The following is a 22,046-nucleotide window of genomic DNA, read 5'->3' on the forward strand; positions in this document are numbered from 1 at the left end:
TTGGATATGGACACCCAGCAGGATTAAAAAGAAAACCTGTCAAAAGGTGGAGGAGCTCCTTGTGAGCCAAAGGCCATCCACATCTAGTACCCACCTGTGTCTGCGGACGTCCTCCTGCAGTTGGGTTACTTCTTATTAGGAAGTTGGTGGCAGGATTTGCACTCTGGCCACCGTAAAACCCTTCATTCCGCAAAACACAAAAATGCAAAGAAATCGAAAATCCACTCCATGGGAGTACCTCCTGTGCAGCTTCCCTTCGCAGGGCAGCTCACCGGATGATGGGATTGTGGCAAAGCCTTCGGGACCCCCAATCTTTGATGATAGGAGGGAAACCACGGGGTATCATTCCTGGGTCAGATTGTGGGAGAGTGTGTCGGAGTGGTGCTGAGGTGTCGTCCACCAGACGGCGGTCTCCTTGGGTTAACCTGAGGCTATCCCTTCGGGTGGGTGCCTGGAATGTCCTATCCCTAGGAGAGGATGAACACCTGTCTCTGTTATCATCTGAGCTCAAGCGTTTGGACATTGGTATTGCAGCACTTTCTGAGGTTTGGAGACCGGATTGCAGCGAGATCATGGTGGGTGGTTACACCTACTATTGGTCTGGTCGCTCTGATGGTTACCATTCCCAAGGAGTTACTGTAGTTGTTTCCAATAAGCTGACCCCAATGATAATTGAGGTCACACAAGTCAATCAGCGTATTCGTCTAATCAGCGTATTCGTCAGCGAGACTAAGGATTCGTCACTCCTTAGGTGTCATTTCCCTGGTCTCTGTTTATGCTCTGACTGAGGCGAGTGACCTCACCGTGAAGGACGCATTCTACGCCACGCTCGAGTCTGTGGTTCATCAGTGCCCCAGACGAGATACACTTCTAGTCTTGAGGGATTTCAATGCATCCACTGGAACGGATAGGGATGGTTATGAGATGTGTGTTGGTCCCCATGAGTGAGGAACTATGAACCAGAATAGCACTAAGTTCCTTGACTTTGCAAGAAGTCATGGACTTAGGGTGGCTGGTTCATGGTTTCAGCGCCCACAAGCTCATCGCTGGACTTGGTATTCCAACGCTGGTGGTGTGGCAAAGGAGATTGACCATGTCGTCGTTGATGGTCGGTGGAGGATGATCCAGAATTGCAGGGTCTACTGGAGTGCTCAGTTCCTCAATACTGACCACGAGCTTGCTGTCGCAACTCTGAAGTTGCACCTTAAATCCAGGAGAATGGTACCATCCCAGCCTCGGCTGGATGTTGGCAAGCTCAAGGATGAGAGGGTAGCTGAGGAGCTTGCAAACCGGCTGAGTGGAGATTTGGGGGGTCTGGGTGCTTTGGGAGGTCCTGAAGAGTTGTGGAGTGCCTTCAAGGCCACCGCCCTTGATGTTGCCGGTGGATGTCTTGGAACTCACCGGAGGGCGAAGAAGAATTTTATCTCTCAGGGGACACTGGATACCATTGACCAGTCGCAGGGCCAGGCTGAATGGCAGAGCTGAGCTGTTCAGGGAGCTGAGGCGTAAAACTGTACGTGCGTTTAGGGTGGACAAGGAAGCCTATGTGCGAGGAATCTGTGAGGGGGTAGAGCATCACCTGTGGTCAAGTGATTCTCGTCCTGCTTACAGGGGAATTCACGCATTGCGTTCATCCAAGCCCATCCCTCGGTGTACTGCAGTTAGAGCAGATGGTGGTAGGCTCTTGACAGAGGAGTCCGAAGTGAAGGCCTTCTGGGCCGGTTACTTTGAGCGGTTGTACCAGGCTGACCAGCAGCTGTCGAGTTGGACCTCAGGGGTGGTACAATCCCTCTTGCTGACCCTCCAATCAACAGTGGTCCACCTTCGCTTGTGGAAACACAAGCTCTGATGAACCGGGTGAAATGGGGTAAAGCTCCAGGGATCTGTGGCATCCATGCTGAACTTCTCAAGGTTGGTGGAAATGCTGCACTCGTGTCATTTCATGCAGTTCTGTGCTCTGCCTGGAGCACAGGCATCATCCCAACTGACTGGAACAGAGCCTTGTTGTGCCTCTCCAGAAAGGGAAGGGTGATCGCCAAGACTGCAACAACTACTGAGGGGTGACACTGCTCTCAGTGCCGGGCAAGGTGTTTCCTCGGATAATCCTTGATAGGGTTCGCCACCATCTGCTGGAGCACCAGCATCTAGAGCAGTCAGGCTTTACACCAAAGAGGTCAACGATTGACTGTATCCTTGCTCTTTGGGTCCTCACCGAATGCAGACGAGAGTTTCGGCAGGGGCTGCTTGCAGCCTATGTTGATCTCTGTAAAGCGTTCGATTCAGTGAATTGGGATGTCCTCTGGAGGATTCTTGGTCTTCGTGGGGTGCCACCAAAACTGAACGATCTGATGTCTGAACTCTACTCTGGTACTGAGAGTGCTGTGAGATGTGGTGGTACCATCTCTGACATATTTCCAGTTGTTACTGGAGTTCGTCAGGGGTATGTACTGGCCCCCACACTTTTCAGCACTTGTACGGACTGGATTCTAGGGAGGATGTCGGAGAGATCAAGCTGCCGTGCATCGTTTGGGAATGTCAAGATCTCTGACATTGATTTCGCAGATGATGCAGTCATCTTTGCGGAAACTTTAGATATCCTTTTGGGGGCCCTCGAGGTGCTGAATGAGGAGTCGGAGCCGCTGGGATTACGGGTTTCCTGGGTCAAAACTAAGATCCAGGCTTTCAATGACATCTTGGATGCTGCTGTCCTGTCTGTGCCTGTTTGTGGTGAGGATGTTGAGGTCGTGGAGAGATTCACTTACCTTGGCAGTGATATTCATATCTCTGCTGGCTGTGAGTCAGAGGTCAATAGATGTCTGGGTCAGGCCTGGGGAGTCATGAATTCACTGGATAATGAGATGTGGAGCTACCGGTACCTGTGCGGGAGGACGAAAGTCCGAGTCTTCAGGTCCTTGGAGCTTCCAGTCTTGCTCTACGGATGCGAGACTTGGACTGTGATCAAGGATCTAAGACGGACACTTAATTCCTTTGGTACCAGGTCTCTTCGGAGAATCCTTGGTATCGCTGGTCGGACTTTGTGTCCAACGAGCGGTTGCTGAGAGAGACTCAAATGAGATTTGTTACCTGCATAGTCCGGGAGCGTCAGCTGCAGCTGTACGGACATGTGGCTCGTTTTCCTGACGCTGATCCTGCTTACCAGATTTTCTCAGCGAGGGAGTCTCATGAGTGGAGGAGGCCAATGGTCCGACCACGTGCCTCGTGGTTGCAGCAGGTTGATCAGCATCTCAAGGAGATGGGGATGGGCCAGGCATCTCCCTGGGGGATGGCCAGATGGAGGCCCCTGGAGTACCGGTGGAAAGTGCATGCAGCGACGCGCTGCTCTGGCGCATGCTCCCATACCTTACCTGACCTGCCAGTTGCCGATACACTGCCCAAATAAAGGAATGAGTCAGAAGAACGTGTTGCATGCTTGGAACAAGATTGCCCATCGGGCGGGAACTCTGCCAGTACAAAAGAATACATGAAGTAATCACTGGTAATAAACGATTAATGAGTGATATTGCCATGCAAATGCAAGAGTAGTGCATACCAGAGTATTTCCCATCCTCTACCCATCCTTCCCCCATTTGCATTCCATCTACCTTTTATTTGTCCACATCCTTTTAGTCCCATCATATATACATCTTATTTCACACTGTTTATTTATTTAATTACATCTCCTGATATGTTTAATCACAATCCATGGTTATGAGGACCTCAAAGCCATGCTGCCACCCAGGTTCGAACAATGTTCTCATCATAAGATGTACATTTCTCAGATGTTGAGTTCCATTGAAGCAGGACGGGAAATAAATAAACTGAAACTGAAGCTTACCAAACACAGGGTCCACGTCGTCCTCTTGAGGACCAATCGAGTCCTTGTCTTCGATCTGCACCCGATGGACTCCACCAGGTCCTTCGGTCTCCTCAACGTCCTCACCACGTCCGGGCACGACGATTCGTTCCGATCCTCGCCCTGCACGGCACGACTCCATGTACCGACAGAGTTCCACGTACATGGTGTAGGTGAACTTTCGTGCGGACAAAGCACGGAATCGAACCCTCATCGGAGCGGGTTCGGCCCGGGCACAGAGACCTCCGAGGATCTCGACCCCCAGACCCGTAACCGCAGCTCGGAGAGACTCCTCCGATAGACCCTGGCTCTCCAGCCAGGCCGGAATGGAACTGACCCGGTCCAGAGCTCTCATCCTCTCCATTTTCTGTGAGGAATCCACGCAAATATATTAATTAAATAATTAAAACATTAACTTTTTTTTTCCCCAGTGATAATCATATATATATATATATATATATATATATATATATATATATATATATATATATATATATATATATATATATATATATATATATATATATATATATATAAACACTCCGTACCAGAAAACTATAAATGCAACACAAATGACTCTGTACGTGGTCCCACTTCCACAATTACACCAAATCTCGCGAGATCCCATCAGATATGCTGCTCCTGCCCCTGTTGCTCCTGCCCCTGTTGCTCCAAATCCTTCTGCTACTGATGCTGCTCCCCCTCCTCCGACTGCTGCTCCTCGTGCTGCAGCTCCTCCTCCTCCTCCTGCTGCCGCTCATTCTCCTACTGTTGCTCCTTCTCCTTCTGCTGCTCCTCCTTCCAGTGCTGCTCCTGCTCCTCCTCCTCCTGCTGCTCCTCCTGCTGTTGCTCCTCCTCCTTCTGCTGTTCCTGCTGCTCCTGCTGTGCCTCTGCGATATTAATGTACTAAAACTAGAAGGGCATTAGGTAGAGCGCATACCTCCACCAGGATGATTACTTTATGTTTTGTATCACACTGACTGATGGACTGGATCTGGATTCAGTCCTGAACTAAAATATAATCAGCTTGTTCTTGTCGTCACCTAACGTCCTAACCAATTCATCCACCAAGTTTAGTCTGAATCCGTCCACAACTTTTTGAGATATTGTGCCATACAGTATATAGTTTTAGCGCCATCACTCAATGGTGAAAAATCACTTTTAAAATTCTCGAATCCAGATTCGGATCTTCACCAAAATCGAATCACTTCTTCGATGTCAGATACCCAACCTGCCCACCAAGTTTTGTCCCAATCCGTCCACAACTTTTTGAGATATTTTGTTCACAAACAAACAACCAACCAGACAGACAGACAGACAGACACGGGTGTAAACATAACCTCTGTCCGACTTCGGTAGCGAAGATAACAACGAAAGGAGAGAAGATAGAATATGTAAAGTGATCAGACAATGGGGATATTCAAGGTATGGATCACATCGTGCTCGTACAACTTACGGACTTCGGGAAGAACAAAATGTAACGATTTGCTGATTCAGCTATTTTATTCATTCACTGTCGGTTTAATAAATATAAAATGGATTGATTAAACATCCTCCATCACAATATATTCCTTCAAGGCGTTCATCCGCAGTTCTATGGAGTATTGCTCTCCCCTTTGGGCTGACGCTCCTGACTCACACCTTGCGCCCTGCCTCATTCGTGGCGGCCTCACACCTTGTGCCTTTTCCTCACACCTTGCACTCCTGCATCACACCTTGCACCCCTGCATCACACCTTGTGCCTTTGCCTCACACCTTGCACCCTTGCCTCACACCTTGCGCGCCTGCATCACACTTTTTTTTTTTGTATACCTTGGTCGAGGCTCGTATGAGAGCTAACACACAACTCACAGCAAGGAGGCATGAGACAAGAGGGGCGGGAGTGGAAGGGACAAAACAGTGGGGAACAGACACATTAGGTGAACTGTGGAAGGGAGAGGGATGGGGATGGGACGGGGAACATGGCGAAGAGAAGATGGACATTTCAGGGACTTTCAGGAAGGAAAGCAGGAGAAATGAAGGAAGTGGGCTTGGGTGGATTATCGGGGGTAGAAAAGATCGAGGATTTGGATGGGGGAAGATAAGAGGTGGTGGTGAACAGCTGTTTTGAAAGCCTGGAGGGAAGAATGGGAAAGAATAGAGTGAGGAAGTTTATTCCAAAGGCGGGAAAAAAGAGGAATGAAAGAGTGAAGATGAGCAGTGATTCGTGATTTTGGTAGTTTTACCAGAAGGGGGTTGTTGGCGGACCTTGAGCGCCCTGTGGAAATGTGGTGGGGACAAATCGCAGAGAGAGCAGGGGGGCAAGGCTGGAGAGGAGTCGGTAGAAGACAGAAAGACCACCGACCAACCTGCGGTGATTGAGTGAGAGGCCCAAAGACTCAGCTTCATTGCGGGAGATGCTGATGATCTTAAATGCCCTGGTTTCGACAGCGTGAAGCCGAGAAAGGTGGGAGGCAGGAGCACCAGCCCAGAGGGGAGAGCAGTACTCCATCAGGCTACGGACAAAAGCTTTGTAAGTGGTCAGGAGCTCAAGAGGGCAGAGGAAGGACTTTGCACGATGGAGGATTCCCAGTCGGCGACTGGCTTTTGAGGCGAGGTTGGAAATGTGACTTTCCCAGGAAAGGTCATGGCAGATAGTGAGACCCAGAAGCTTGAAAGAAAAGACTTCTTCCAGAGGATTGTTGAGAAAGTGGATGGGGGGGTTTTGTAAACGGTCCTTTCGAAGAGACATAGTGAGAGTGTGAGATTTGTCTGGATTGAAAGACATGTTCCACGTGTTGGACCAGTTTGTGATTTTATCCAGATCTGCAGTGAGCGAAGAAGCTGCTGCTTGCCGGTCTGAGGGATGACAGATGGTACGGCAGAGGGTGGAGTCATCAGCAAAGAGAGATAGAGGATTTTCTAGAGAGTCCGAGAGATCATTGATGAAAACCAGAAAAAGAACAGAGCCCAGAACGCTACCTTGAGGAACTCCAGCCTGCACAGGAAGAGGGGATGAAAGAACTCCATTTAGGGCCACACGTTGACTGCGACAGGAGAGGAAGTCTGCGAGCCATGAGTGGAGATAACCTTGGATACCATGGGAAGAGAGTTTGGTGAGTAGTGCAGGGTGCCAGACTGTGTCAAAAGCACGTGATATGTCCAGGGATACGGCTCGGATTTCCTGTCTGGCATTGAGGACCTCCATCCATTGATGGGAGAGCAGAAGCAGCATATCCAGGGTAGAGTGACCTGGTCTGAAACCAAATTGATGATTGGAAATCAAGCCATTGGAGAAGAGGAAGGATTTCATATCTGAAGCGATGATGGATTCCATAACCTTGCTGATGATTGGGAGAAGGCTGATTGGTCTGTAGTTATAGGGATCTGTTTTTGCACCTTTTTATGCAGGGCAGTGATGTTAGCAGATTTCCAAGCAGATGGCAGATGACCTTGGGCAAATGAGAGGGTGAATAGAACAGAGAGAGGGTGAGCAAGAGCAGAAGAGCAGGCTTTGAGGACACGTGGGCTGATGCCGTCTGGACCGGTTGCAGAATCTGACTCGAGGTTTGAAAGCAAGCTCTCCACCTTGTCAGGAGAAAAGGATACAGAGTCCAGGGACAGTTGGGTGCGACTGGGTAAAGTGGGTAGAGATAGTGATGGGTTTGGGACACAAGATTTAGCTGCAAACACCGAGTTTAGACATTCAGCTTTATCACGTGTGGAATCAGCAGTGCGGCCATTTGAGGTAAGGGAGGGGATGGAGGGGGAACATACACCAGAAACAGATTTGATTAAACGCCACCAGGATTTTGAGGAGGGAGAGAGGTTTGAGAGTTCAGACTTGAGATGAGAAAGATGTTGTTTTCTGGCCCTCCTGAGGGTAGATACACACTTGTTCTGAGCTTTGTGGAAAGAACTGAGATTGCCCTCAGTTGGGTTTGCTTTCCATGAGGCAAAGGCAAGTTGTTTCAGGACAACTGCCTCGCCACAAGCTTCAGTAAACCAAGGGCGGGAGGAAGGGTAGGACAACTGAACACGAGAGGGGATAAATCTGTGCATGAGGGAGAGCAAGTTTCTTTGAAAGAAGAAACCTTGCACCCTTGCACCCCTGCATCACACATTGCGCCCCTGCCTCACTTGTGGCGGCGTCACACCTTGTGCCTTTGTTTCACACCTTGCACCCCCGCCACACACCTTGCGCCCCCGCCTCACATCTTGTGCTCCTGCATCACACCCTGCACCCCTGCATCACACCTTGCACCCCTGCATCACACCTTGTGCCTTTGCCTCACACCTTACGCTCCTGCATCACACCTTGCGTGCCTGCATCACACCTTGCACACTTGCATCACACCTTGTGCCCCTGCATCACACCTTGCACCCCTGCATCACACATTACACCCCTGCCTCACTCGTGGGGGCGTCACACCTTGCGGCGCCGCCACACACCTTGTGCCCCTGCATCACACCTTGTGCCCCTGCATCACACCTTGTGCCCCTGCATCAAACCTTGCGCCCCTACATCATACCTTGTGCCCCTGCATCAAACCTTGCGGCCCCACCACACACCTTGTGCCCCTGCATCACACCTTGTGCCCCTGCATCAAACCTTGCGCCCCTACATCAAACCTTGTGCCCCTGCATCAAACCTTGCACACCTGCATCATACCTTTTGCCCCTGCATCACACCTTGCGGCCCTGCCACACACCTTGCACCCCTGCCTCACACCTTGTGCTCCTGCATCACACCTTGTGCCCCTGCCTCAAACCTTGCACCCCTGCATCACACCTGGTGGCCTCACACCTTGCACCCCTGCATCACACCTTACTCTCCTGCATCACACCTTGCTCTCCTGCATCACACCTTGCATCCCGACCTCACACCTTGTGCCCTTGTCTCACACTTGGCACTTCTCGATGTTGTGGATAAAGAAGCCCTCAAAATCATTGGAATTTCCCACGATGAAGACGAATCTCACACATAGCAGACAAGTCGGTGGCCTACCTTTGACCACCTCCTTTCTCGACTGGCACCCTCTGCCCTTTCCTTTCTCTGCCCCCCCCCCCCAACTAAGTTCTTGCAGGGTGCACACGGTCTGCAGGTAACTCCCTTCTGGTGAAACTCAGAATCCATGCTCACTGCTCACCTCCACTCATTTGTTCCTCTTTTCTCTCACCCATGGATCCAACGTCTTCAAGCTGTTCAAACTCATTCTTCCCTCCAGGACTTCAACAACGCCGTTCACCTCCTCCATCTCGAGTCACTAACCTACCCCAAGCCCACACCTTCCTTTCCATGGTTATCTTGTGTTCTACCCATCCTCATCCTCTTTCGTTTTCTGTTCCATTTCCATTTTATCCCGTTTACCTTTCCTTGTCCTGCTGTTTCAGGTTGTGTCGAGCTTGTCCCCAAAACGTCCTCCCCGTGACCTCCACCCTTTCCCCGAACTCTCGCTACAGACACAAACGACCACACTGTGGTCACACCGGGCGTCAAAATCCCATAACCGGCCCATTGGGAAACACATTCACTGTGCTATTTAAGGGAAATACAGGAAACATGAGAAATATCCAGGGATGGAAGGGGTCATGTTCGTTTATCTGTTCATTCAATCATCTCACAGTGAATGTGACACACACACACACACACACACACACACACACACACACACACACACACACACACACACACACACACACACACACACACACACACACACACACACACACACACACACACACACACACACACACGCTTCACCGTGATGCATAAATCCGAATAATTGGCGAGGGTATTGCGTTTGCTCCGTTTGTCTGTCTGTTTGTTTGTTATTTGTCAAAAATTATTTTCGCCAAGTATGTTGGTCTGTAATGTTTGTCTGTCTGTCTCTTTGTTTGTTTGTCTGTCTGTCTGTCTGTTTGTTTGTCACATGATTTTTGGCCACATATTTTCAAGCAATCGTTCTGGATTTTTTTTTGTGTGTAGGCGACTGGCGAAGGACAACAACACTTAATTTTGGTAAAGATCCGAATCCGGATCCGGATCCGAGAATTTTTCAAGTGATTCTTCACTAATGAGAGATTGGGCCAAAAACGATACATAGCACGATATCTCAAAAAGTTGTGCACGGATTCGGATGAAACTTGGTGGACATGTTGGGTGTGGGACAAGGAAGAACTGATTCGATTTTGGGGAAGATCCGGATCCGGATCTGACTGCTAGAATTTTTCAAGTCATTCTTCTCCATTGAGAGATGGGGCCAAAAACTATGGATAACATATTTCAAAAACTTGGTGGATGAGTTGGTTAGGTGAAGAGAATAAGCCGATTCAATTTTGGTTAAAGTCTGGATTCAGATCCAACCAAGCAGTGGGATACAAAATGTAAATTATTCAGCCTGGTGGAGGTATTGTTGTGGTGCCGGGTTCGGTGGCGAGGACGACCGCTAGATGGAGAAGTAGGGCCGTCTCCCACCGAACACTGGAATTGAAAGGTCGTCACCCCGGATAACTCCGGAGTCGACGGGTCGCTTAAAGGACCGTGGTCGCCAATATTTTGACGGCGTGAGGTAGGATCCACTTGTCTAATTCCAATTTACCTAAGTACTCACGCCGTCTAACTACCGGTGAAGCCACACCCTCGACCGACTTTGTCCGAACCGAGTCACTGTTACCGACTCTGATCCGGCGTAACCGAGCGGAAGTTACGAACGCCGCGCCGGACCAAATGAACCACTTCCGGCCCAATCGGCCTCACTAATTCTCAAGCCCAAACCATGCTCGGCCAATGGAAGAAAACATGGACAATGAACTGGAACATTTCATGAAAGTCAGAAAACATGAAGTCAGAAAACAACATCTTTCTCATCTCAAGTCTGAACTCTCAAACCTCTCTCCCTCCTCAAAATCCTGGTGGCGTTTAATCAAATCTGTTTCTGGTGTATGTTCCCCCTCCATCCCCTCCCTTACCTCAAATGGCCGCACTGCTGATTCCACACGTGATAAAGCTGAATGTCTAAACTCGGTGTTTGCAGCTAAATCTTGTGTCCCAAACCCATCACTATCTCTACCCACTTTACCCAGTCGCACCCAACTGTCCCTGGACTCTGTATCCTTTTCTCCTGACAAGGTGGAGAGCTTGCTTTCAAACCTCGAGTCAGATTCTGCAACCGGTCCAGACGGCATCAGCCCACGTGTCCTCAAAGCCTGCTCTTCTGCTCTTGCTCACCCTCTCTCTGTTCTATTCACCCTCTCATTTTCCCAAGGTCATCTGCCATCTGCTTGGAAATCTGCTAACATCACTGCCCTGCATAAAAAAGGTGCAAAAACAGATCCCTGTAACTATAGACCAATCAGCCTTCTCCCAATCATCAGCAAGGTTATGGAATCCATCATCGCTTCAGACATGAAATCCTTCCTCTTCTCCAATGGCTTGATTTCCAATCATCAATTTGGTTTCAGACCAGGTCACTCTACCCTAGATATGCTGCTACTGCTCTCCCATCAATGGATGGAGGTCCTCAATGCCAGACAGGAAATCCGAGCCGTATCCCTGGACATATCACGTGCTTTTGACACAGTCTGGCACCCTGCCCTACTCACCAAACTCTCTTCCCATGGTATTCAAGGCCATCTCCACTCATGGCTCGCAGACTTCCTCTCCTGTCGCAGTCAACGTGTGGCCCTAAATGGAGTTCTTTCATCCCCTCTTCCTGTGCAGGCTGGAGTTCCTCAAGGTAGCGTTCTGGGCCCTGTTCTTTTCTGGTTTTCATCAATGATCTCTCGGACTCTCTGGAAAATCCTCTATTTCTCTTTGCCGATGACTCAACCCTCTGCCGTACCATCTGTCATCCCTCAGACCGGCAAGCAGCAGCTTCTTCGCTCACTGCAGATCTGGATAAAATCACAAACTGGTCCAACACGTGAAACATGTCTTTCAATCCAGACAAATCTCACACTCTCACTATGTCTCTTCGAAAGGACCGTTTACAAAACCCCCCCATCCACTTTCTCAACAATCCTCTGGAAGAAGTCTTTTCTTTCAAGCTTCTGGGTCTCACTATCTGCCATGACCTTTCCTGGGAAAGTCACATTTCCAACCTTGCCTCAAAAGCCAGTCGCCGACTGGGAATCCTCCGTCGTGCAAAGTCCTTCCTCGGCCCTCTTGAGCTCCTGACCACTTACAAAGCTTTTGTCCGTAGCCTGATGGAGTACTGCTCTCCCCTCTGGGCTGGTGCTCCTGCCTCCCACCTTTCTCGACTTCACGCTGTCGAAACCAGGGCTTTTAAGATCATTGGCATCTCCCGCAATGAAGCTGAGTCTTTGGGCCTCTCACTCAATCACCGCAGGTTGGTCGGTGGTCTTTCTGTCTTCTACCGACTCCTCTCCAGCCTTGCCCCCCTGCTCTCTCTGCGATTTGTCCCAACCACATTTCCACAGGGCGCTCAAGGTCCGCCAACAACCCCCTTCTGGTAAAACTACCAAAATCACGAATCACTGCTCATCTTCACTCTTTCATTCCTCTTTTTTCCCGCCTTTGGAATAAACTTCCTCACTCTATTCTTTCCCATTCTTCCCTTCAGGCTTTCAAAACAGCTGTTCACCACCACCTCTTATCTTCCCCCATCCAAATCCTCGATCTTTTCTACCCCCGATAATCCACCCAAGCCCACTTCCTTCAATTCTCCTGCTTTCCTTCCTGAAAGTCCCTTTAATGTCCATCTTCCCCTCGCCATGTTCCCCGTCCCATCCCCATCCCTCTCCCTTCCACAGTTCACCTGTGTCTGTTCCCCAATGTTTTGTCCCTTCCACTCCCGCCCCTCTTGTCTCATGCCTCCTTGCTGTGAGTTGTGTGTTAGCTCTCATACGAGCCTCGACCAAGGTATAAAAAAAAAAAAAAAAAAAAAAAAAAAACATTTAATAGGTTTATTTACAATAATCGGGAAGGGAGACACAGAGCAGACTTAATCATGAATATGCAATGTGCAATGAGCAATCAACACTTATACAATTTCTACTTACAGACTGGGCCCACAGACAGACACACACACACCCAAAAGAAATGGACCTCGTCGGGTCTTTATTGGACCTTCCAGCTGAGGAGGATAGGTCAGCTGGGGGGTCAGAGTCTGGCTGTGCACCTGTCCGCCTCGTGCGGTTTGGTCGGTCTTGTTCGGTGGGACTCGAACCCACAGCTTTGATGCAGCACCAAGCACCAGGGGCGAGGGATATGCGACGGATGCCAGCCAGCACGAAGGCAGATGAGACGAGAGGAACCCTTGCGCTACGAGGACGACCAGAAAACCAAACCAGACGAATGGATCACCAACCAGCCAGGCGAGAGCAGACCAGCGCAGACAGAACGTGCCGAACACTCTCCCTCCCCCTCGCGCGCGGGGGCCAGAGGGACCGCCTCTGACGTCACCTCATCTCTCATTGGACGGGGGGGGGGGTGGGGCATGTCGGTTGCCTCGGTGTCCTGCCTTCAGTGGGCAGAGGGCGTGTCGATGTCTCAGCCCCCCCCCCCAAAGAGGCGCACCCCTCGAAGAGGCTGCGCAATAGTATATGGCATGCTGGCTTCCCATTGGCCGGCGAGCGTCGGCTGAGGCTCGCTCCTCGCTGAATGGACGAGGGACTCCAGGCGCTTTTTTGGAGCGAAAACCAGAGCGCCAGAGACTGATGAAATCCCGCATACGCACGTGTTCGGCACGCCAGCGCGCGAAGAATGCGAATAGTACTGAAAGCAGAGGGGGGTTGTTGCCGTCGACTCCTTTGGAGGGTTGTTGAGGGATTTAAGCCGTAAAAAGACCTGACTATGAAATAACCCGCATCACACACTTGAAATTCCCATTAAACACAGGGAGGAATCTAACTATACACATACTTATCGAAATAACTAAGCTTAGGGACTGCTGTATGTTTGTGTGCAAAAGGCTTCCAAATCCGTAACACGATGTTCTCTACCTAGTGCCGTTCCCTTTCACCAAGTTGTCACTCCACGAGTGATTTTTAATCTTTGTCTGTTCGTCTGCCAAGAACTTTTGTGTTATTGTCTGCAACCGCTTGTCGGATTGAGAGAAAAAAAAAGCCGTATGACTGCCTATCCATGAGGAAAAAAAGGTTCACACATATGAAATCATAGGTCACATGGTTTTGTAGCCATATTAGATTTACCCGAAAACCTCTTAAAATCCTCTCCATAATGGCTGGACAAATTGAGGGGAATCTTCACACAAATGTTCCCCAAGCCAAGGGTGACAAGTTTGTTCAGGAATAATTGATAGGTCACATGGTTTGGCAGCCATATTGGATTGAAGAAAAATATTAATTCTTTCTTTGGATCTGCTGAATCAATCACCATGAAACTTCAGAATTGTGATCTTGTAGAGATGGGGAATACATTTTGAAAATTTCAACTTGATCGGATGCATGGTCTGGCAGCCAGAATTATTTAATTTTTTGATGTGGGTTCTTTTTTTTTTGAGATTCTTTTTTTTTAATAAGGCTCACTTGGCTGTGCCTGGATGGGTTTTGGGGTAGAGGAGTAGCAGCTGAAATGCGAATCCTATCCAGGTTCCTCCTGATGACTTCATCTTTGCTTTTTGCGTGTTTGGGTTCCTTCTGATTACTCCACTGCACGACTGTACCTATTTGGTATTCCATTTGATTTGAATTTAACTTATTTTAATCCCATCATAAATGAAATTGAATAGTAATAAACATCATGGGTCAGGGTCAGGTGTCCGATCAAAGCGCGGTTGCATCAAAGCAGGACATCTTGGTACCCAGTCATCACTCGCAGCAGTTATAATGGGGGCAGTTCTAATTATGTCTCTTATTAACTCCGTAACCAGTTCACAAACACCACACAAAATACACGACGCAAAAGCAGTCCTGGCGAGGGTGTGCTAAAACACCGACAAGTGAGCACAACATAATGGCATCCTTTGATATTAAAAGCTTGTTCACCAATGTCCCATAGAAGGAGACGATTGAGATATGCGCATATTTGCTGTATCACACCGATCTGGAACAACCGATGATCTCGGAACTCGTCTTCATTGAATTAATGAAGACAGCAACAAGGGAGGTGGAATTCAGTTTGAACAACATGATGTATGTTCAAACGGAATGTGTGGGCATGGGTTCTCCATTTGGCCCAGCTCTTGCAAATATCTTTGTATACTATCATGAAATGCAGAAACTGGCTGGTTGGCAAGGGGTCGATTCCCCCATCGTATACTATCGGTATGTCGATGACATTTTTGCCTTGTTTGAGTCTCGGACGGCATGTGACAATTTCCAGGCATGGCTCAACACTCTCCATCCAGCGCTGAAGTTTACCACGGAGCTGGAATCGTCAAACACGTTAGCGTTTTTGGATGTGTTGGTTGATAGATCCAACCTTGGTTTCACAACATTCGACTACCGGAAGCCGACATTAACAGGGCAGTATACTCGCTGCGACTCCTACAGCTCCACGAGATACAAAATTGCCTTGATCAATATCCTGATTTACAGAACACAGGGGATTTGTTCACCTTGTAATCTAACTGCTGAAATTGACAAAATCATGAATATACTCGGTGAGAATGGTTATCCTGAGAATATAGTTGAGAGATACATACACAAGTTTCTAAACACGACAAAAGATCGGAAGATTGGTCCGGACAAATGTCCTGTCTATATCAGGATGCCCTGGAAAGGGCAATCATCACGAAGGTTTGAAGTACAAATCAAACATATTGTGTCCAACACGTTTCTGGCTGTGCAACCCCGAGTAATCTTTACTTCTCGCCGTTTGCTGACGTCAGTCAACAAGGATGTGCTACCCACCTCACAAACCAGCAATGTTATTTATGAGTTTAAGTGCCGATGTGAAGCTCGGTACGTGGGCCGCACAATACTAAGATTGGCCATTTGGATCAAACAACACATGGGTGGCCAGCCCAAGTTAAACTCCCGACCCAAATTTGTTGGAGCCAGGTGGTTAACACCGACAGCCCCCGGACGGCCGAACAGTTCCTTATTTAGAGGATGCGGATACGTTTATCGACAGATATTTTAACACGTGCTTGAAGGGCATGGCGGAGGGCAATGGTGGACGGGTGGAGGAGGAGGCACAGGATAACACAAGGGGGTTTAGCCGCGAACCCACTGAAAAGGACGAATACACTTTCTTCAAATTAAACACATTTAATGAACATACACAAACATTTACAAAGACAATCGAGGCCTCGCACACAAACGCAAATACTGTTACGAATCTGGCAGCCATTTGCGCACAACAGCCAGTCCCCGCAGTTCAGTTATTTCGATAAGTATGTGTTTATAGTTTGGGTCCCGTCCCTATGTTTAATTGGTGATTAAGTGTATGTGCGCTGCGAGTTATTTTTTCGTTAGAATTAATATCTAACAACAACAACAACATCCTCCTTCGCTCCGGCCACCATCGGCTTTCCTCACGTCCATGCATGCCGAGCACATACGTGGGCGGGGCTTCCATCGCATCAGATCGGAGCCCCGCTCCAAAAAAAGGCATGGAGTGTTTTCTTTGCCCAATGAGCAAAGGGCGAGCATCGCGCGTGCGCCCCAGCCAATGGGAAGCCAGAACGCCAAGGGAAAGAGGAGAGAAGCGCCAAAACAGCCAGAGAATCGAGTGGTGCGCAAGAAAAGGTTGTTGGTCGGACACCCCCGTGTGTTCTGGTCTGCTGGGTGCTCCTTGACGTGGTTGTCGGTCTTCGTCCCTGGTCTTCTCCTCGGCGGTTGGTGCGAAGCTGACCGTGTGGGTTCGAATCCCACCGTGGTGGTTTGTGTTGGAGCGTGCGAACTGGTGGTCGGAGGGGCAGGTCCACAGGGGCAGGTCGGCAAGCCGCAGGACGCAGCCAGGTACACCACGGAACTCTGTCCCCCGAGCTGAACTATCCTCCTTGGCTTGAGGACCGAATAAAGACCCGGTGGGGTCCATTTCTTTTTGGATATGTGTGTGTGTGTGTGTGTGTGTGTGTGTGTGTGTGTGTGTGGGCCCAGTCTTTAAGTAGAAACGGTATAAGTGCCTTGCATCATTGTACATTTGAGTATATTCGGTGTAACTCTGATCTTTGTCTCCCTCTCCCCATTATAAATAAACCCCGTGTTAAATGTACCAGCTCGTTGCCTGTCGTTTCTATCATTGACCCATCACGGTGCAGGCTTGAGAAATAGGGAGCCGTTTGTGCTGTAAATTGTTTATTTGGTTCGGCAGGCTTTGGTAATCCCCGCTCGCTTACGCCGGATCCGACTCGGTAACAGCGACTCGGTTCGGACAAAGTCGGCCGAGGGTGTGGCATCCCCGGTAGTTAGATGGCGTGGGTACTTAGGTAAATTGGAATTAGACAATTAACCCTACCCCATGCCATAGAAATATTGGCGTCCATGGTCCAGTAAGCGACCCATCGACTTCAGAGTTATCCGGAGTGACGACCTTTCAATTCCGGTGTTCGGTGGGAGACGGCCCAACTGCTCCATCTCACGGTCGTCCTCGCCACCGAACCCAACACCACAACAATATAACGGGTGACACAAAATGAAAAGAACCTCCTCCCCCCTTTTGAGGTATGCTGGTACTCAGTTTGGCCCAGAGCTGGTCCTTGTCAAAGTGGAATCGAGGCGCGCTTCCACCGCACGTGCACATGCGTGCAAAATGGCACCATCACTCATTGCCGGGCAGACGTACGCCAGGCAATCCACAAGCAGCTTTTCACATGAAGGCTCAAAACGTGCCAGCCTTCCTCTTTCCAAAGGTGCCACCTGCCACCTGCGGTCCTCACATCAACCTCGTGTGTGTGCTCTACCTATCTCCCGTCCTATCCAGACGGAAGCCTTCCACAATCCACATGTGCAATGCGCCAGCCTCTCCTCCTCGTGCTCTCCCCTCTGCGATCTATCTGCTCCATCTCTGGGGCGTAGCCTGCTCGCTCCCAAACCCGGGAAGGCAGGGCTTCTCCTATTTGTCATCGTTTCAGGGACGTGTTTCCCAGATTTACTGCCTGGCTTGCAATATAAAAAAACATAGGGAAAATCACAGAGGACAATCACATACTGGGGAACTTTTTTTTTACTCCAAAGGCTAATTAACACTGCACCGCCCCTCGTGGGGTGACACGTAACACTTAAGCTCACGGATGCACTAACTTATTCCATCGAGATGTTTTCTACTCGTCCACGGACTAAGCAAATCTACACAATGCTACATTCCCCATTAAATTCTTCCATATACCCCCACAATCATAACATAGCCCCCCCACCTCCACAGGAACCGTAACTCCTGCAAGCTTCAATGCAGGCATTACCATTCCAGCCTTACCACTTACTGACTCACACAGAAAGAGCCGATGAAATAAATTAGGGGGGGCTGTGTGAAGCGAGCCGTAGCTAACTTACCAATTCTTCCTAACGTTCTTCACCCCTCACACACAACAATTCAAATATTTGCAAATCTCTTGGTTCCTTGTTCCTAACTCCTGTAGTGGGTAGAAAATGTCAGCAAACACACAAAAATCTCATGTAAGATAAACCTTAACCATAAAAAAAACATTTCCACAACCCCCTTCTGAAGACTGCGTTCATTGGTGGATGTCACGATACCCAATGTGACCTGCGGAACCATCCAAATTTACCTATTTCGAATTTCTGCGAGCCCTGCCTCTCCGGTACAGGTTAGTGACATTGATTCAGTGAACCTTCCCTCAATCACTCATATATGTATGTATATATATATATGTGGTGAATTAACGTGAATCGAGGGACATGACGCGGGATCACATGTTGTGCGTCTCGCGTATAAGGGGAGGTCTCTCTGCGGCACGAGGATTGTCCCCGGGGCATTGCTATTGACATCGGCTGTCCACTTGATGCTCGTTAACTGAAGGTGCTCATTGACTGGTGAGAATGGAGATTATATCGAACTCCGTGCTTACGCGGATTTAGTCTGCAATGGTTAACTGCACATGTATACGTTTCTGCTTATGTACTCCTAGCTGAACCTGTATTTCCTGGTGTGCCCACAGAAGCGGCTCCAATCAAATGGAATAAAGCCTAAACTCTGAAGGTTCACCTCTCGCTCTCATTTCAATTTATTCCATTTGATTTTCTCGGCTCTCTCAACCAAAGATGGACAAGATCTACAAACCAGAGAGGTTCGACGCAGACCCAAACACGACTGACGCAGAAATGAAATGGTCACATTGGTTCTGCTCCTTCTCACACTATCTGACCATCATCGCGGAGGGAGCTGACAAATTTGCCGCTCTCGTGAATCATGTCTCGCCCGGCGTGTACAGGCTCTTCTCGGGGTGCGACACTTACGAAGCAGCGATTGACGTGCTGCAGGCGCTCTACGTGAAGCCCAAGAACGAGGTGTACATACGACATCTTCTCAACACACGCAAGCAAGCAGCCGAGGAGACAATCGATCAGTTCCTGCAAGCTCTGAATCAGCTGGGAAAAGACGGCAGCTTCCGGGCAGTAAGCGCCGAGGAACACCGAAAGGAAGCCACACGGGAGGCATTCATCCAAGGACTCAGATCAGCCCACATACGGCAACGCTTACTAGAGAAAGCGCAACCCACTCTTGACAAGGTAGTCGATCAGGCTCGAGCGATGGATACGGCTCAGCAGCAATCTGAGTCATTTGGGACACCGATGCTGCTCATGAACGCTGCTACGATGGGAACCCAAGGAACCCCACTGGCACAGACACAGCCAGACATGAGGGATGGAGAAACACCCGAGGAGCCGGATACCCAGACCTCGTCAAACTCCTCAGCAACTGCTCCGGTCGGTAAATGCTTCTTTTGTGGGTACAAAAGGCATCCTCGTCAAAAATGTCCCGCCAGAGATGCCACATGCATGAATTGCGACAAGAAAGGGCATTATGCCAGGGTATGTAAATCTACTCTAAGGAGGAATAAACCCACTTCTGCGGCTCTCTACTCGCAAAATAAATTGACTGCAGCCTCCCCGGGGAATCTATCCAAGGCTATCGAATTAACGGGCATATGGCTGAGGCACTGATTGATACCGGTAGCTCTGAAAGTTTCGTCAACAGCTCGCTAGTGAAGGGCAGGAAATGGGTAATCCACCCGACTGACAATACGGTATGCATGGCCGCCACCTCACTACAATCCCGCGTACGAGGGTACTGCAATGTTGAATTGGACGTAAAAGGGTACACGCATCGGGATGTAAAGGTGCTGGTGCTTCGTGATTTGTGCGCAGACGTAATTCTGGGTCATAATGTCCTCAAGCAGCACACGAGCATCGAAATACCCTTTGGAGGAAGCAAGCCTCGTCTATTTTTAAATGCGCTGACCACCGCGGAGGTGACGTCCCCCCAGCTGTTCGCTAACTTGTCGCCGGTCTGCAAACCGATAGCGATCAAATCGCGGCGATATACCACTGCTGACATGAATTTCATCACTTCAGAAACCAAGCGATTACTGGAGGAGGGAATTATAGAACCGAGCGATTCGCCATGGCGCGCACAGGTGTTAGTAACCAGCAGTCAGAACCATAAGAGACGGATGGTTGTCGATTATTCCCAAACGGTCAATCGCTTCACCCAACTCGACGCCTACCCCTGCCGCGCATAGATGAGATGGTCGAACGCGTGGCCAATTATAAGGTATTCAGTACCATCGACTTGCGAAGCGCCTATCATCAAATTCCCATCCGAGAGGAAGACAAACCGTACACTGCATTCCAGGCAGGGCGGCGCCTCTACCAGTTCAGAAGGATACCATTCGGTGTCACGAATGGAGTAGCTTGCTTCCAACGGGTTATGGACGACATCATCTCAGATCAAAACCTCAGAGACACTTTTGTTTACGTGGATAATGTCACAGTGTGCGGTAGGGAACAGAGGGAACATGATAGGAATCTGGACAGATTCCTGAGTATTGCTGGAAAATATAATCTGACTCTCAACTACGAGAAATGCGTATTCTCGGCAAGGTCAATTGACCTTCTCGGCCACACAATAGCCGACGGCACAATTAAGCCTGATCCTGAGCGATTGCGCCCGCTCCGTGAGCTTCCACCACCTCAGGACTTGCAAACAATGCGCCGGGTGGTGATCGGGATGTTCGCTACTATGCAAGATGGATTTCGCAATACTCCGAGAAAATACATCCCCTAGTGCATTGCAAAAACTTTCCACCAGATGCCGCTGTCGTGAAAGCTTTCCACGATCTCAAGGATGATATCAGTAAGTCCGTGGTTTTATCGATCGACAGCTCGGTGCCCTTCGTGGTGGAGACCGACGCTTCAAATCACGCCATAGCTGCAACACTTAATCAATCAGTGCGGCCGGTCGCTTTCTTCTCGAGAACTCTCTCTAGAAGCGAGCAGAGACACTCGGCAATAGAGAAGGAGGCGTACGCCATCGTCGAAGCGCTGCGTAAATGGAGACATTATTTACTGGGAAACCACTTCACGCTCGTTACGGACCAACGATCCGTGGCTTTCATGTTTGATGGGAAAAATAACGGGAAAATTAAGAATGAAAAAATTATGAGATGGCGGATAGACCTAGCCTGCTACAGGTACGACATTGTTTACCGGCCCGGGAAGGAAAACCCTGCTGCAGATACCTTCTCCCGGGTCTACAGTTCGGCAACAATCAGTCAGGCTTTGCAAGACCTACACATGTCTCTGTGCCACCCAGGGGTAACCAGGATGGCACATTTCGTACGCAGACAAAATCTTCCCTATTCTGTTGAAGATATTAAACAAATGAATGCTTCATGCCCTGTTTGTGCTGAACTAAAACCCAGATTCTTTGGCGCGGCATCTGGCAGACTGATCAAGGCCACTTCCCCCTTCGAGAGACTAAACATCGACTTCAAAGGGCCCCTGCCCACCGAGACAGACAACAGATACATATTCACCGTTGTTGATGAATATTCAAGGTTCCCTTTCGCGTTTCCGTGCTCGGATATGACCTCGGGCACTGTCGTAAAATGTCTCTCTGACCTCTTCGCTATGTTTGGGAAACCTTCGTACATACATTCAGACAGAGGGCCGTGTTTCATGTCGGCCGGGCTAAAACAATTCCTATTAGAGCACGGCATAGCAACTAGTCGAACGACGGGTTACAACCCACAGGGAAACGGGCAGGTGGAACGGTATAATGGAGTAATTTGGAAAGCCGTAACTCTGGCGCTGAAATCGA

At 49.3% G+C, this 22,046-nt stretch overlaps 2 protein-coding genes across 3 annotated transcripts in view; one reads left to right on the top strand and one right to left on the bottom strand.

The window, feature by feature from the left end:
- Positions 1-4,704, bottom strand: part of LOC147033626 (uncharacterized) — a 40,422-nt gene extending 35,718 nt beyond the window's left edge. Inside the window, exons 1-2 of one of the 2 annotated variants that reach the window (XM_085857224.1) lie at positions 4,460-4,704; positions 3,836-4,220 (exon numbers count right to left, since the gene is read on the bottom strand). In XM_085857224.1, coding sequence (XP_085713350.1) covers positions 3,836-4,217 — 382 coding nt within the window. In that variant the 5' untranslated portion in view covers positions 4,218-4,220; positions 4,460-4,704. Of the gene's footprint in view, positions 1-3,835; positions 4,221-4,401 lie in introns of both variants that reach the window. The other variant, XM_085857217.1, reaches the window with a different exon arrangement.
- A 13,581-nt stretch (positions 4,705-18,285) lies between these two features.
- Positions 18,286-19,888, top strand: LOC147033627 (uncharacterized). Its single transcript, XM_085851797.1, has 2 exons — positions 18,286-18,757; positions 18,883-19,888. Exon 2 carries the CDS (start codon positions 18,986-18,988, stop codon positions 19,886-19,888), a length of 903 nt encoding a protein of 300 aa, XP_085707923.1. The 5' UTR covers positions 18,286-18,757; positions 18,883-18,985.
- Positions 19,889-22,046: the final 2,158 nt, after the last annotated feature.

Source organism: Eptatretus burgeri, chromosome 2 (assembly GCF_056783735.1).
Source record: "Eptatretus burgeri isolate ZD-2024b chromosome 2, Ebu_testis_v1, whole genome shotgun sequence".
In the NCBI taxonomy this organism is placed as follows: domain Eukaryota; kingdom Metazoa; phylum Chordata; class Myxini; order Myxiniformes; family Myxinidae; genus Eptatretus; species Eptatretus burgeri.

Excerpts from the sequence above, each read along its gene's own strand:
- LOC147033627 (XM_085851797.1), top strand. The coding sequence starts at position 18,986 with ATGGACAAGATCTACAAACCAGAGAGGTTCGACGCAGACCCAAACACG.